Genomic DNA, 15,432 nt, shown 5'->3' with positions numbered 1-15,432 from the left:
TCTGATTTGCATATAAAGATGCTTTTTCTCTTCTTTCTAGACCTGTTTTTTTTTTCTTTCCTTTTTTTCCTCACAAAATGCAAAGAGCACTACTAATTTAACGTTCAGCAATGAACAAGCAAGTGAAACAGTTACATCCTCTGCCATGGTGGTGGACTGTGGTATGTCAGATATCGTGTAAACACAGAGCAAAAATATGTCATTGGTCCCCAAAGCTGCAGTGAACTTCTGCACTGGCCTAATAGGATGTTTATCACAAATTCATAAAATCCATGGACTGAAACAGTGTAACTATATGTTTATAAATGATTATTGCTAACTTCTCTTCACCATAACTTCACATACATCTCCAGTTTGAACAAAATGAAAAATAATGTTTTTTTTTTTCAAAATTATAAGATAGTTTATATATATATAACTATAAAGTGTATATCAGTTTTCAATCAAATCTATTTAATTTTTATTCCAGCAATGGCGTCTTCTTCCTTATTTGGCTGCTGCCTATATCTTAGATTATTTCTCCAAATCACTGTTCGAGAACTTCGTAGAATTTTTTGCAGGCTTATTGACAAAGCAAAGGAGTCAGAGGCAGGTGAGATATCTGCACGTTTCCTCTTAGCTGCGTTGTTACTTCAACAGACTGGAAATTGTTAAGTGAAAGACCTACTTAGAAGTAGTCTGTCTTACGATCATGAATGATAGAGCAATGTCTCAGAAATATGGGTGAATAAAGTTGCATTCGGAAAAGCTCCCGAATGAGTTTTAATGGAGTGGTTAAAGTTTTATTGGTTTCACTGGGATTTAAGACTATGTCCCCTTGCAAATTGTTTATCATAAGTATATGATAATGTAAATTCAGTTTATGACTGTTATAAAAATGATATTGCAGGAGGCATATATCAAACACTTCCCGAAATGATGCTATTCTTAATTACTGCACAAACTATGCAAGTCTGGCTTGAGTTTGCAATTCATATTCATGCATTAGGAAATATGCTTTTGGAGAAAAACGTTAATATTTTTGAGTTTTAATGCTGAATTTCTCAAGTACTCGCAGACCGTCAGAAGTTACCCCTTTATAAAGTAGTTTGATCTATCAGTCTCTGCAAGGACTGATTCTCAGCCAAAATAACTGCAGTATGTTTTTTTATAGCATATAAATTATATATATATATATATATATATATATATATATATAAAATATATATTTAAATCTTGACATTTTTTACTGTAAGGGCCTACACAGTGGCTACATTTTGCTCAGATCTCACTTAAACATTCAGTTTTTTCCAGCTAAAATAAAGCCTGTGATAGATTTCTGTGCTAGTGGCTGGGTAATGTAATTTATCCTCTTTGCACAAAGCACAGAAGAGTCTGTTTGATTATTTGATCTGTTATTTTATCTCTAGAGGTCTCCAGTGCAGTCACTAATCTTAGGCAAAACTCAGGTTGTAACAGAAAAATCTGCCTGTTGACAGTATTAAGAATGTAATCCTTATGAACTTCTTTTGTTGTATGGGAGATCTGAAAAAAATTAAAAAAAATGGGGAATTGCTCTCAAACAATTTTGGTGGTATTAACCCAACGTCTCTAGAAAATCTATATAGTATGGAAGTTCCAAGCACACTTTGAAAGGAAGGCCAACAGCATTAGTGTCAATGCAGAGCCATGTACTCATGTATCCATTACCTGGCACAAAATTTTCCTTTTCCCTATAAGAATGCTAGTATCTAAGGTTTTTATGGCAGTTTTTTGTTTTGTTTTGTGTGGTTTTGTTTTGTTTGTTTGTTTGTTGTTTTGGGGGAGGAACAGCAAAAAAAAAAAAAAAAGGTTCTGCGCTTACATAGATCTCAGAAACTTGTATGTATGTATTTTAGGTTACTCTTCTTCAAAAGCAGTACACTTAGCTATGGCTTTAATTGGTCACAAACCTACTTTGCGTGAAAATGATTACTAACTTGTAGCTTGTTTTTACAAGGCTGATTTGGGACGTGAGATTCATGCCTTATGTGCTGCCAGCAAACCACTGTCTTCTTGGACTGCTCAGCAGGCAGCCCAGGAGTGTCGAGAAGCTTGTGGAGGACATGGTTACCTTGCGAGTAAGTCACAAACTATTGCATGCACTAATAAGAAATAAAATGATTATGTTCACATGTACTTTGCCTGTTGTTGCATCATGGTATCGGAATTTTAGGAATATATTTAGAAAGGGATTTTTCCTCACATTCATATTTTAAAATTTTATTCCTGATACCACATAAAAAGAACTAAACCTGTGCAGTATCTGCAGCAGCATTTGGACAAAATAAGACTGTCTTTTTCAGTCTCAATTCCAGAAGTAAAGATGCAGATTTTGTAGAGGAAAGTTCCTCTTCTGAGTTGAATGTCACACTTCTCTGAAGTCTTCACAGTATACATTTTCACAAGCTAACAAGTGAACTTTCAAGCTGACACATTTGTAAGAATACCTGTATATACAGGAACAGACAACTCTTAAGTTTTGTTACAGTATAATTATTTAATCCCTCTTAGCTTCCTTTTGATGCTTTGCATTTTGATGCATTAACGTGTTCACTTGTTCTTTTTAAGTGAATCGTCTGGGTGAAATCCGAAATGACAATGATCCAAACTGCACATATGAGGGAGATAACAATGTCCTGCTTCAGCAAACCAGCAACTACTTAATGAGCTGGATGAATTGCATAAGAGGTAAGTTTTTTATTGTGGCATCATGTGTTGGACCCAGCAGTGAGTAGGTAATGGAATTAGGTGGTAATTTCATACTGAAAGCAACTGATAGTCATTTAATCATTCTGTGGAGCATAAATAATGTGCTACAGACTCCATCATATGATACATTTACAAATACACAGATACTTGCTGCAAGAAATATAATTCTTCATGTGTCTTGCAGTAGCTAACTAGATGTTTTGCCATTCTTAATCATGTTAAGCAGTATTTTACTCCCTGAGAAGTGCAGGTTAGTTCAATGGAACTACTCCTGAAGTCATTCTAAGTCTGGGTATGCTCTGTTCATTATACTTAAAACAGTTCATACCACCTAACTTGGTAGCAGTCTTCTTCATCGGTACATGTTGTAGTTCTTCAGACAGATGATTTTGTTTCAGTTTTCTAACTGTAATTTTCACCAGCTGGAAAACTCAGCAATAGGAGTTGAATCTTATGGGACTTATAGGCAGTGATGTCATTTTTTTCAGCACTTGTCGGCCATCTCATTTGGCTGGACTAGGCCATAATAAAATAAATATTATGTCCTAATTGCATCTGGCCTTTCAAGGGTATGCATGGCTTTGTAATAGGCTTTTAGTTCCAAAGAGTCTAATTTATTTTCCCATAAATCAGTTTTATTTTCTTTGGTATTTCAGATAAAGTGCCTTTCGAATCCCCTCTTGGAACAATAAACTTCTTGCAAGACTACCATCACATCCTTGGCTGGAAATTCACAGCCATTAGTGTTGAAGACTGCATGGACTCCTCAGGTAGACTTTTGTTGTTGTTAAACTCATTCTAGAATCTTAAATTCTTTCCAGATCTAGAGATTGGAGATTCACTCTCCGCTATTTATTACATATTTTTCACATTGCTATTTGCTGACTTTCTTTGTATTAAATGCATTTCAGTTTTCATTTCAAAATAATGCTTTTTTATCCCCAGCCTTAATTTTGGAATCAAAGATAGCATCAGTTGTTTTTCTTCCATTTTTATTCTTCTAAAATATAATTTATAATCTAGTTTTTTTTTGCCACTGCATCATTGTTTTCAAGTGAAACGGTTGTGAGGGACACGGATTGTTACTACCTGGAATTTTAAAATTTCTTATTTTAGGAAAAGATACACATGATTTAGAAATGTGTTGGGAAGGGCTTTAAGTGTGTACACTCTTGACTATTGCTTCGGGTTGCATGGAGAAAAAAGAGTAATGGTGAAGTAAAACTCCCTGCAGTTTTCCTGGCTTACTGTACTATAATCAAGTATGACATGACATGCTGTTCCCTCTTCTGTATCACTGTGAGCCTAGATTGGCCCTTAGAGGCAAAAATTAACAGAGAAATGAAGAGATAATGAGATAGCGACAAGGAAATGAGCAAAAGTGGATTTGTGAAACTGAGAACATACTAGATGAAGAAACTCCAGTCTTAATGCATAAGGGACAATAATATTGGTTCCTAAAATTCAGTAACCACTTCAGTGCTCAAATAATTGCAGAAAAACTGTGCTTTAGGTAGTGATGCAGAGTATCAATATGGTACCATAATAGATATGAGGAAAATATGAAGAAACTCCAAATATAAAGGCTTATAAGAAAAAGATTAATTCAGAATGACTGCATGCTTTCTTCTTTGTTGTATGTCTCCAGCTTGTGAAGTCCAGCAGAGCACAAACTGATACCTTAAAACATTTTCTCTTGTGTTTCCCACTGAACCAGATTACAGTTTAAAAAATATATGAATCTGTTTATTGTTGCATTCTGTTAGAAGCTGGGATTTTAAAACAGGTGCCTAGGCAGCATGTGAACCCTCATAATTGCCTAGATAATATCCTACATAAAATCTTCAGCTAACACACATGCTGTCAGGATTTATTACAAGGATTTTATGCTGAAGTACTTTTCCCCTTAATAGTTCCAGGCTGCTGTAAAAAATGTAACACAAGCGTACAAAGTAGTTCATTCACATACAATTACATTTGGCCACCTTTGCAATGTTAGAAATCATGTGTTTTGCAAGCATGTAACATCACACCTGCGAAGGGGGTGGGCCCACAGATCGTGCACCTTCTTCTGATCTTGTATTTTCAGAAGAGAATGAGTATCTTATAGGCCTAGGTCTTAATATGGGAGAGAGTATAACAAGGTAAAAAATTTGATCAAATCAGAAAATACTTGCATCTAAATTGAGCTGTAGACATATCTTGTCTTTTAGCTTGGGAACAGTTGGAATTAGCGCATGGTCAGGTGCAGTAGGTCTTCACTGTATTGTTTTAATCTATTTTACCCAGCATTTATTTACTGCAGCTACAATAATGAACAAAGTGTCATGTTAATGGATCAATTAACATCTTCACTTTTCATCTTAGGTAAAAAACAAAAAAGCAGTAGAATCTTCATGTGACTTCTCTTTTCCACAGTTCCTTTAGCAGCATATAAGTGGCTGGTTTGCAACCTGCTCCGAGAAAGTGACCTAAAGCTGAGAAAGGAGAAGCAGTCAGGGCAAAGTGATTTTGAGGCAAAAAACAACTGTCAGGTAATGCTTATTTAGCCTTCTTATTTTGTTTACTTATGTTCATCCAAGTTTGCCTGATCATTTTAGTTTTATCTTCTTGTGTCAGGAAGTACAATTTCCTTAAGCAAAAAGCAGCGAGTCATATAACTTATATGTAATTCCTGTCCATATGAATCATATTGAACATGACAGAAGGAGGACGATTATGATCAACAGAAGTCTTCCAGGATATATTTCCCTTCAGAAAAGTTGCAGGCATGTGCTGGATGGTGTATATAAATTTGTTATCACAACTTCTGAAAACTAAATCTGCTACTATTAAATCTACTGCGGCATCTGATTATTACATCTCCATCTGCTCTTGTGGCCAAATACATACTGTAGGAAAGAATCTTGCTCTGGCAGGTAGGTAGACTAGATGACCTAATAGGTCTTTTCCATCTCCAGTTTCTATAGTGCAAAGTACTCATGAAAGATACCAGACTGAAAGCATTGGAACCTGAAAAGGAAACGTTGACAATCTACAAATAGCAGATCCACTCTCTCACCATAGAGTTCTAACAGCTAGTAATGGCTTAACTCCAAATTTTGGTTTATATCCCCATGCTCCCCAAATTCGTCTGGTACCTTCATGAGAAACTGGCTTGTATCCAAGAAAATAAGACTTGTCATTTGTCACTGAGGAAAGAGATCTGTTCCCTGAAGATGGGCAATGTGGTTTACCTTATCTGCAAAGCTCGTTAAAAAGCAGCAGGAAGGAAAATTCAACTCTTCACCTAGAAAGATCCAGTCTGGCTTCAACAAGGGATGGTCTATGTAAAACCACTGGTAGAGGAGAGGAAAAGTTTCCTGTTTTTACTCTAGAAGCAGTCTATTAGAGATGCCCTTCAGGGTGAAATTCAGAATGAGAATTGCCCTCCAGTTGAATGCAAGATAAGTTTCAGAAATTTGAATCTGATTGCTTGTCAGCTGGCCAGCTCCTGGTAGGCTTGTGCCAGGGCCAGAGAGGATTGTTTGCACAGCGGTATTAAGATTACTCACCTCACTTCTCTTCAGTGTGCTAAAATTTAAAGAAATTTAGGCACACAGCTGCTTTTGAGATAGGCTTTGATATACCTCAGGTCATTAGGTTTTCTTTTCTCCCTACAATTCATCTTCAGAACAGAGGGATTTCTTATTTTAAATGACATGCCTCAAAAGTATCTGAAAATGATTTACAAGCTGTGCTTTAATACATGTTTGATTTAAAACTTTCTGGGCATGAAGAAACACTTCTCTGTCAGCCCACTGGCTGACAAATATATGGTATTTTTTCTTGCTATGGGAAATCTGGAAGAGATTCCTAACTTAGGTCCCAAGGCAGAAAGGAGAAAGTACTTTATATTACTTGTCTATGATGTCTCACACTGGTTGGAAGTTTACCAACTTCAGGAAGCAAGAAGGTCCATTTCTTTTCAGCCAGGAGCTTGATAGAAACAATACAGAATTGCAAGGAAAGGTAAAGAAGGAAATAGAATTTATAGGAGAGAAGAATAGGGAATTAATTGTTAATATTGCATTTGGGATATTGAAACCTATTTCATTCTGACTAAAGAATTGACATTTCAATATTCTGATATTAAAAAGTCTATCTATTAAGGGGGAAGTCATCCCTAAACCTGCAGATAGTAGCGATTTTGCAATTTATACTTGTATCCGAGCTTGGTCGTAAGTATGCCACTGTACAGTTATCAGTAGAGATGCAGTGATCTTTGGAATATGCCTTTTTTTAATCCTACAATCGATTTAAAAGCAAAGATGATAAAAGTATTTTTTAAAAAAGGAAAACTAATCAACTAATTCTAAATGAAACAAATTCAACAAATGGGCTAAGAGCAAACATCAGTTTACATCAGTGCAACAAATCAGCCATTACAGTTCTATATTCCTGTTCTATTCACCAACTAAGATGTTTTCAGCCAGCAGTCTGTTTGATGACAGGACATATATGCACCATCATACAGCAAAGGTGAAGTACAAAAAAGTTGACAAGCCTTTCTGTATGAGTACAATCACTTAAAGTTTCATATTCCATACTAACAGTGACTATTAAGTGGTGACTTTTGCCTTTCTGATCTCATAGTTGGCAAGGATTAGTTGGGTAGTTCTTTCAAGGCATGTTGCACTGAATAGACTCATGCTAACATGATCAGATTTTATTATTTGAATGGACTGTAGTAAATTTTCAATAGGTTACTGAACAACTTTGACATTTTTATCCTTGTTATAAAATTCTGCATAATATTAAATAAATGTAAACCATCCTTTATCATTTTAGAGTTAAATGGGTTTATTAATGACCCTGAAGTTAGCAGTCGTGGTTTTGCTTGGTCTTCTGTCTAATGTAACTACTTGCTCCCATACAGTCTTGGTGCAACATGCACTGCCAAGTCAGTTTATATTTTAGGTATACAATCTGTGCTCCCTTTAGATTGGTATAAGAGACTACTCAAACTGGAACACGGTAGAAAATTAGGATCTTATTTCTAAAGGGGCGTTTCATGAAGTCTTTTATAACTAACCTTTGCAAAGACATTGTAGAGTTTTTTCTCCTAGAGTTTCTTCTTAGACTTTCTTTAATCTCAAGCTGCAACAGCAGATCTAAACAAACAGTTCTGCACTGACATCACCACAGCAATGCCATTTTGCAGCAGCTGAGGATTGTTTCCTTGTATTTCATTACTCAATATCCTTCTCTTCTCTTTCCTAAGGTGTACTACTGTCGATCACTAGCCATTGCTTTTATTGAACAAACAGTCTTACAAAGATACCATGACTACACTCATGATCCCAACATACCATCTCCTCTGCAGACAGTGCTTAAGAATCTCGGTGCTCTGTATGGACTCTGGTCTTTAAGTAAACATCTGGCTGTGCTCTACCAAGGTGAGATCAGCTCCCTGACTACATATTATGCATGTCACTTTATAAAAGCCCTAACCTAAAGGTCAGGGATTTTTTTCCGAAGTTGTATTTTAGCAGGGGGAGGGACCCCATGATTACAGCATTTTCTTACTGCCTTTGTAACGTAGAACATTCATTCTGGACAAAATTTTCAGGAGCATGGATCTGAAGCTACAAATTAACCCAAAAGACTCTCTCTTAGCTCTGAGGTGATGGAGGATTCACAAGTTTTGATGTGGCCCAGTGCTTGGGGGAGACAGCAGGATAGGAAGCCAGATGTAGTAGATGCTTGTTCATGCAAAAGTCTCCCAGTGTCTTAGCCTAATGGTTTTGCAGTCAGCTCATTAATAAATAACAGTCAATCCAATTACATAGGAGCATTTGGTCTCTTGAATACTGAACTGATAAACTCCTTACTAAAAGGATTTTTAAAAGGATTTTTAACTCCTTACTAAAAGGATTTTATCAGTGTAATCTTAACTGGTTTAAGTTTCTTTGATCATTTTGTTGTGAATGTATTTGCAGGTGGCTATGTTTCAGGTGAACAAGCTGGCAGATTTATTCAGAATGCTATTCTGGAGCTTTGCTACAGGGTAAGCAAATCAATGTTATTTGTTGTGTTTAAAAAATATAGTATATAGATACTAAAAAAGAGACGTGGCATATATTCCATACTTGAAGGGATAAATTAGCAGGATATTGCCTCAGTAGTTTCCGAATAACTTGATGTAAAGAGATTAGTAACTCATTGACCCGGGATCTAGTCCTAGTTTATTTACCAGAAAATGAGGAATGGTATAACTTAGAAAATAATGATCTCTTTACCTGTGGTCTTGCAGTCTTCATTGGAAAGACATCAAAATACTGTAATCCACTGCTACTTATTTCATTATTGTGTTAGCTCATTAATTGTTTTTCTCAGCACAAAAGCTTTTCAGAGTGGGTCATATTTTTCCCAGGTAAATAAAATTTAAAAGAAGAATTTAGAAGTTATGTCTTTAAAGTTCTAAATTCTATGTTTTTATGTGTATAAACAGTATGATCTTGGTTGAAATATGTTTTAGAATACAGTCTCTTTTGGCAATTACACGATTAATTTTTCTATTAAGTTACCACTAACTGGTACTTTATGAAAATAATCTTTATGCTGTTCTGTAGTTCACAGATAGCCATAGACAACTGCAGAAGTTGCCAAATGTATGTCTTTTGTTTTTAAACAGTTGAAAGATGATGCAGTTGCCCTTGTTGATGTCTTTGCTCCTCCTGACTTCATTCTCAACTCTCCCATTGGTAAAGCTAGTGGTGAGGTAAGAAAACCTGTTTTAGTACTGGTAAGTTTAATCACTAAGAATGATGTGTCCTGTAAATAGCTGTAACGTATTCAAAACACTTCACAGCTAAGCAAGAAAAGATGACCCTTTGTTAGCAGAAATTATATTAGTTAAATTGACGTCAGCAAAGCATGACGTTTTGAATTTATTTGCTGGAGATACACTTCAGTGGGAAAGTTGTACAGTATTGTTTGAATTTGCTCTTTTGGGGACCTGTGCTGCTGAACTGGAAAAAAAAAAAGTTGTACCATCTTCTAAGATTAATTAGGAAGTAAAATATCTTCAGTATATAGCTTAATACCTCAGAGAGATAGTAAGATGTATTCTGCATAGGACTTTTTATAAGATTGTGCTGCATTTATTGGTATTCACTTCACTCCCAGTTTTGTGTGATGTACCTATAAATGGTGTAGAAATCAATTCCTTCTATTAATTTTTTGTAAAATACTAATTATAATAGGAGAAAGGAAAATTTAAAATTCAAATATGTAAGTATTTTTCAAGACAAAAATAAATTGGTATGATTTCACCAGCAGTGTGTCATACATCCAGCAACAAGTCACATATTCCAAGGTACGATTAGAGCCAGCACGTTTTGACACCAAAATTAGCTCTGTTTGGAATTTCTTGCATATATGGGAGGGTCGAGGAAGTTGATGCTCAAGTTTGCCATCATTCTCCTAGTAAATCAGGGGAGTTTGGCACACACCGCAATCAAATTAATTCATCTACCCAGTATGTTTCTAACCCTTGGCAGTTGTGTAGTCAATAATTCTCCCCAAGTACCTTTACACTGTCTTTCATCTAGCAATCTCGGAATAATTAAAAATCCCACTTAATCATAGCTCCTAGAAACCTTTCAATGTAAGTGTGTGTGTTTACATAATTCATAGCCTAGGAAACACAAGCCCCAAAGGTTAAGGATTGTTAGAATTGTAGAATATATGCAGCAGTTGTCACAAGGTGACAGATAAGTTGTTACGAAACTCTGGTTTTGTTTACTTCATTTATGATAGATTCGTAGAAGCCAGCATCTCCTCCTTACTCTTACCTTTCTACTCTGCTTTGAGCATGTAGGAACAACCTGTCATGAAGTGCTTCCCAAGTGTTGTACCAAGCAGTATGTAGCAGTCTGGGTCCCTTGCTAACCAGTATAAGGTACAGCATTACCCAAGGGGTCTCAGTGATCTCAATACAAATGTGAGAGACAGTGTTTTGTGAGCACCTCTCCTTGCTTAAATGAATATATTATTATTTATATATATTATATATATAATATAAATTATATATCCACCTATATCTGCTATATCCTTTCAGAGGTGTCACCAGACCTACAAGCAGGATGCAGGATGTGGGTGCACCATGGATTTGGCTTTACTAGGTCATGGTTCCTCTCTGATTTTTTTTCTTTTATTTTTTTTTCTTGGCATAATTTAAGGAGCTGTATTTCATTCCAAAGCCTCAGTAAACCAAAAATTCTTGCTTACTGGCCAGCCCTACTCAGCAGAGCCAAGCTGTGGGATAACTATTACGTGGAGACTGGTGTCACAGTACAGCAGTTTGGTTTAGTGTGGAGAGACCCTGCAGAGAATCACTAGAGCCTGGGGAGAGTGCCAGGAAGTTTGACAGGATTGCTGAGTCAAGTGTACTCAATGCTTTTCAATATTCTTTGTCTGTGTCTTTATGTCTCAAGTTGTCCATCGTTCCCATGGTGATCAAGCAATACAGAAGGCAGCCCAGATGTTTCTAAAGAGACGCTGACCTCACAGAATGATTACTTTGGTAACACAGTCTCTACAAATAGAGGAGAAAGGGCTTGCTCTACATATCAAGCCACCTCAACAAGAGGACTGTAATCATGATAGGAAGCTTTGTTTTCCTTCCTGTGGATTTTTGAGGCTTAAATTAATGAAAGAGGTTATGGGAGGGAACCTCCCAACATAATTCTAAGGGAAGGAACATCATCTGTAAGACTGTAAAAATATCTATATTGGCCAAAAGCCCATTGGTACCCAATATTCTGTCTCTAACAGAAGCTGACAGTGGATGCTATAGCCAAGAATACATGGCTAGTACACAGTGATCTGTTCCTAGAATACTACTCCCTTTCTACCAGTCAGCTGGAGATTGCTTATCACTAGCTGATAAAACTGTCATGTGGTGGATTTGGCTATCCCTACCTGGGGTTATTTTGTGCACTCTAACAAGAAGTTTGGATTGATTACTCACACAAATACAGAAGCCATGTAGACTTATCAAGGATGAATATTGGGAATTTGGAACTGATTTATTTCCATATACATCACTGAAATCAATGCAGTTTACACCCTTCTTACAGAATTTCCTTTGTTTAGAAAATCTATCACAAAAGAATGATGTCAGTTTACTCCAGCAACTGTGTATCTTCAGCTCAAGAGCACTGCATTTTAGGACTTTGGAAACCATCAGGCAACCCACAGCATCAATTGCAGTACAGACCTTGAACAATGTGAGACAAGCAGATTAGGACTGTAAACCCTATTGACTTCCTGGTATACTAAATACTTGCTAAGTTTTTTCTAAGATAATTGAGTTATATTGGGAAAGTAATTTCAAGCAGTGATATCTAACCCATGTTCTACAGAATTCAGGGAGGTTTTCTGAACTGCCTCAAAGTCTGTGGTTTATAATTTGTGCATATATTTTCAACTCTAGTTTGAAAAAGTCTGCCAATCCCTCACTCAGAGAAAATACTTAAAGCTCCCTGTCTCCTGACTGTCCATATTTAATTCTTTGTTCAGTGCCATCTTTGCAACTTAACAAAACCAATGCAATCATTTTAGTACAAATTACAGTATGATACAGAATAGATTATCCAAGCATACCAGGAAAATGAATTTAATTCAGGATTACCTATGGTGCACTGAAGTGGAATGGCTTTCACCACAAGCCACAGTTCATAGGCAGAAGAAAAGCTTCCAAATCTATTATGGGCAGCTTTAAGCAATGAATAAGATTTCAGGTTTTATTTAAAAGAAACTTTGACAATCTCAGTTTAAGTATGTAAAGTTATCTCTGTGTTTATTTCAAGGTTAATTAAAAATTGTTAGACAATGTTAAGCCAAGCGTGGAATGGGTGAAATAGTTAACATAAGTCCACATAATCAAGGTGAAAATATATTTAATACTCAGAGGATTTATGTCAGTATTTATTTAAATCACCACAAATATATAGGGTCAAGCCTTCTTTTGATGTGGATGAAAGGCTTTTCACTTTGTATGAGACTGCTGTTATACTAAATTAATATGGTATTGTGCTGTATTCAGCCCTATTGCTGAAGATACAGCCCTCCTCACCTTTCTATAATGTTATTTAAAGTTTTAAGCTTAAGTTAATTATGAGCTGCCAAATGTTTCTGAAATTACACTTCTACAGAATTTACTTCTCATGTACCTTTTTTAACTGTTCCACATTAAATTGCAAATTGATGAAGAGTGATGAATTAACAATCTGCTTATAAGAGAGAACTTTATTATGCTCGAACTGAACAGTGCACATCTGGGAGAGAAGTTGCAGTACTATTCAGAAATGTGTTGAAATAAAGGTGAAAACAGACATGCATGAGTGCTTTCCGACAGTCTTCAGGTTTGGACAGAGCAAAGATTAGCTTGATTAGCTTGCTTCCAAATTTCTACCTTTCATAATACAACTACTGTAAAATATAAAACAAAAAAATCATAAAGATTACTATTTCCCTGTTCTTATGCCAGAGATGGTCTAAATGATTTGTATGGATATTTGATGTTAAGAGTACTTTGAAATTTTGAGCTTCGTCTTTGTATTTATTCTTACCTCTACATAATTGTTCACATTCATTACCTAAAAATTCAGTCACAGACTTGTTTCAACCAGTAAGTTTGGTAATTTATCTTGTAGAATTTTTCCTGGTTTTATTTTCTGTATAATTTTTTTTCTTTTTTCTTTTCAGTTATATAAGAATATGTGGTCGGAGATCCTTCAAGGCAACAAAGCTCTGAACAGACCTTCGTGGTGGGCAGAATTTTGTATTAATAAACCTGTTACAGGCAGGCTGAGGTCAAGATTGTAAACCAAACAACTTGTAAAAGGCCGGATAGGCCTGAGATGGATACCATATTTCAAACGTCAGGAGGAAATGAGACCATATGTCAAACACTGAAAAGAAAGATTTTCATATAGAAGTGCCAAGTTTTAAAATAACTTTGAAATCAGGTCCAACTTGGTCTCAAGGACTCTTAACATAATAATGACAGGAGTGGGAGCAACACATCTGCACACTATTCATATTTACTCAGTTAAATACAAAGAATGAAGGTTCATAATGATCATTGCTTTGCAAAGTTTCTGTAAATGAAGTGTTCCAATTGCTCTCTAGACCACTGGCATATTACAGAAGTTAAATAGTTAAAAAACATTTCCTCCAGGGCATATGAACAAACTGAACAAATTATTTTTTTCAAGATTCTAGGATAATATTAGCAAAATAAAAGAGAATCGGAAGAAAAAAAGGAAAAAGACAACAAGAACATCAGCAGTGGTAAACCTGCAATAAGAGACAGGATTCATTCCTGACAGCCATGAAGCTCTTCTGATTTACTTCATGTACCTCTGTGTTAAACTGCTTAATTGCTCTTCCAATGCAAGAAGAGGATTGGGTTTTTAGATAATCTGCCTTTGAATTGTGTGTATATCTGTACATACAACAAATCAAACATGATTTATGCATCTTTTTTTGATGTAGTAGTACAAACTCAAAAGTCTTGTATATATTTTCATTGTTGATTATAACATTTTCGCTGCTGCATAACTAGTATCAAGTCTGGTATGTGTTGATGCACAGAAATTGCACTGTTTTAGGTCAGAATATATTCGAATTAGTATAAATAAAGAATTAAAAGTACATACAACTGGTAGGCATTATTAAATGTATTAGTATTTTTCACTTTCAGCTATATTAACTGTCAAATGTTTTTAACTGTCATTTTTCTTCAGAAATGGAAAAGACTAACAGAACTTTGAAAATTCAGAATATTTTGTTTCAGATATGTTGTGAAAAACTAATTTTTCCTTTATTGTGTCTATGAACTGAAGTACTGTTATGCCTAAATCTTGTTTCTTTTTTTTTTGTTATGAACAATCCTTTCAAGCCAATGAGATTATTTATCAGTTCAAAAGTTGAGTATTTATGGCTAATTATGGATGATTTTTGGCTTGGGCTATTAAATGAATGTGAATTCAATACTTGAGTGTTGAATTCCACTTGAGCAGAATCAGACCCTTGTCTTTGTGGAGTTTTACAATTTCCTCAATAGCTGCAATGTCAATATTTGAAAGTAAGTCTTCACAGACTGCTACAATATGATCAAGTAGTTCTGTAGAGGCTTCTACAGTTCCATGTAAATCTCACAGAGTTCAGGAAACATTTCATTGCTGGAGAATGCATTGAAAGGGCAGTGTCAAGATCTCTCAGAGGACCTCAAGGTACATTTATTTACCTTTATTTAACAAACAGATTTTTTTAAGGTTTTAAGAGCAATTCATGGTCAACCAGAAGAAGATCACCCTCAACATACTTTAGTAAAAAACAAACAAAAATATATATTTGTGTAGTTCCATTGGAACTATTCTTTCTTCTTCTGTCTCAGTTCTTTATTCTTCTCTAATGAATACTACAGTTCAGGATGTCCCAACACAAGATCTTTGTCTAGCTATTGAACTGTATGAAACAGTCAAAAGTTTAGCCATCTTTGCTGAAAAACAGATCAGTATTAAGTATTTATTTTCTTTGAACTGTTTTGTTTCTTTTAAGGATGTCCAATAGGTGGTATCATCCCATGGAAAATATTAGATCACTACAGCTAGATTAGATTGTATAGAATTATGGAGTCATATGATT

General features: G+C 35.4%; 1 protein-coding gene across 6 annotated transcripts in view; it reads left to right on the top strand.

Annotated features, from left to right (window-relative positions):
• Positions 1–14,806, top strand: part of ACOX3 (acyl-CoA oxidase 3, pristanoyl) — a 34,876-nt gene extending 20,070 nt beyond the window's left edge. For all 6 annotated transcript variants that reach the window (XM_035547314.2, XM_035547311.2, XM_035547312.1 and 3 more), the window contains exons 10-18: positions 470–592; positions 1,979–2,099; positions 2,590–2,709; positions 3,387–3,500; positions 5,149–5,264; positions 7,994–8,168; positions 8,712–8,779; positions 9,407–9,493; positions 13,486–14,806. In XM_035547314.2, coding sequence (XP_035403207.1) covers positions 470–592; positions 1,979–2,099; positions 2,590–2,709; positions 3,387–3,500; positions 5,149–5,264; positions 7,994–8,168; positions 8,712–8,779; positions 9,407–9,493; positions 13,486–13,605 — 1,044 coding nt within the window. In that variant the 3' untranslated portion in view covers positions 13,606–14,806. The remainder of the gene's footprint in view (positions 1–469; positions 593–1,978; positions 2,100–2,589; positions 2,710–3,386; positions 3,501–5,148; positions 5,265–7,993; positions 8,169–8,711; positions 8,780–9,406; positions 9,494–13,485) is intronic.
• The last annotated feature ends 626 nt before the right edge of the window (positions 14,807–15,432 follow it).

Source organism: Cygnus atratus, chromosome 4 (genome assembly GCF_013377495.2).
Source record: "Cygnus atratus isolate AKBS03 ecotype Queensland, Australia chromosome 4, CAtr_DNAZoo_HiC_assembly, whole genome shotgun sequence".
NCBI lineage: Eukaryota > Metazoa > Chordata > Aves > Anseriformes > Anatidae > Cygnus > Cygnus atratus.
The sequence above is the reverse complement of the archived record's forward strand: the minus strand, read 5'-3'. Positions and strand labels throughout refer to the sequence as shown.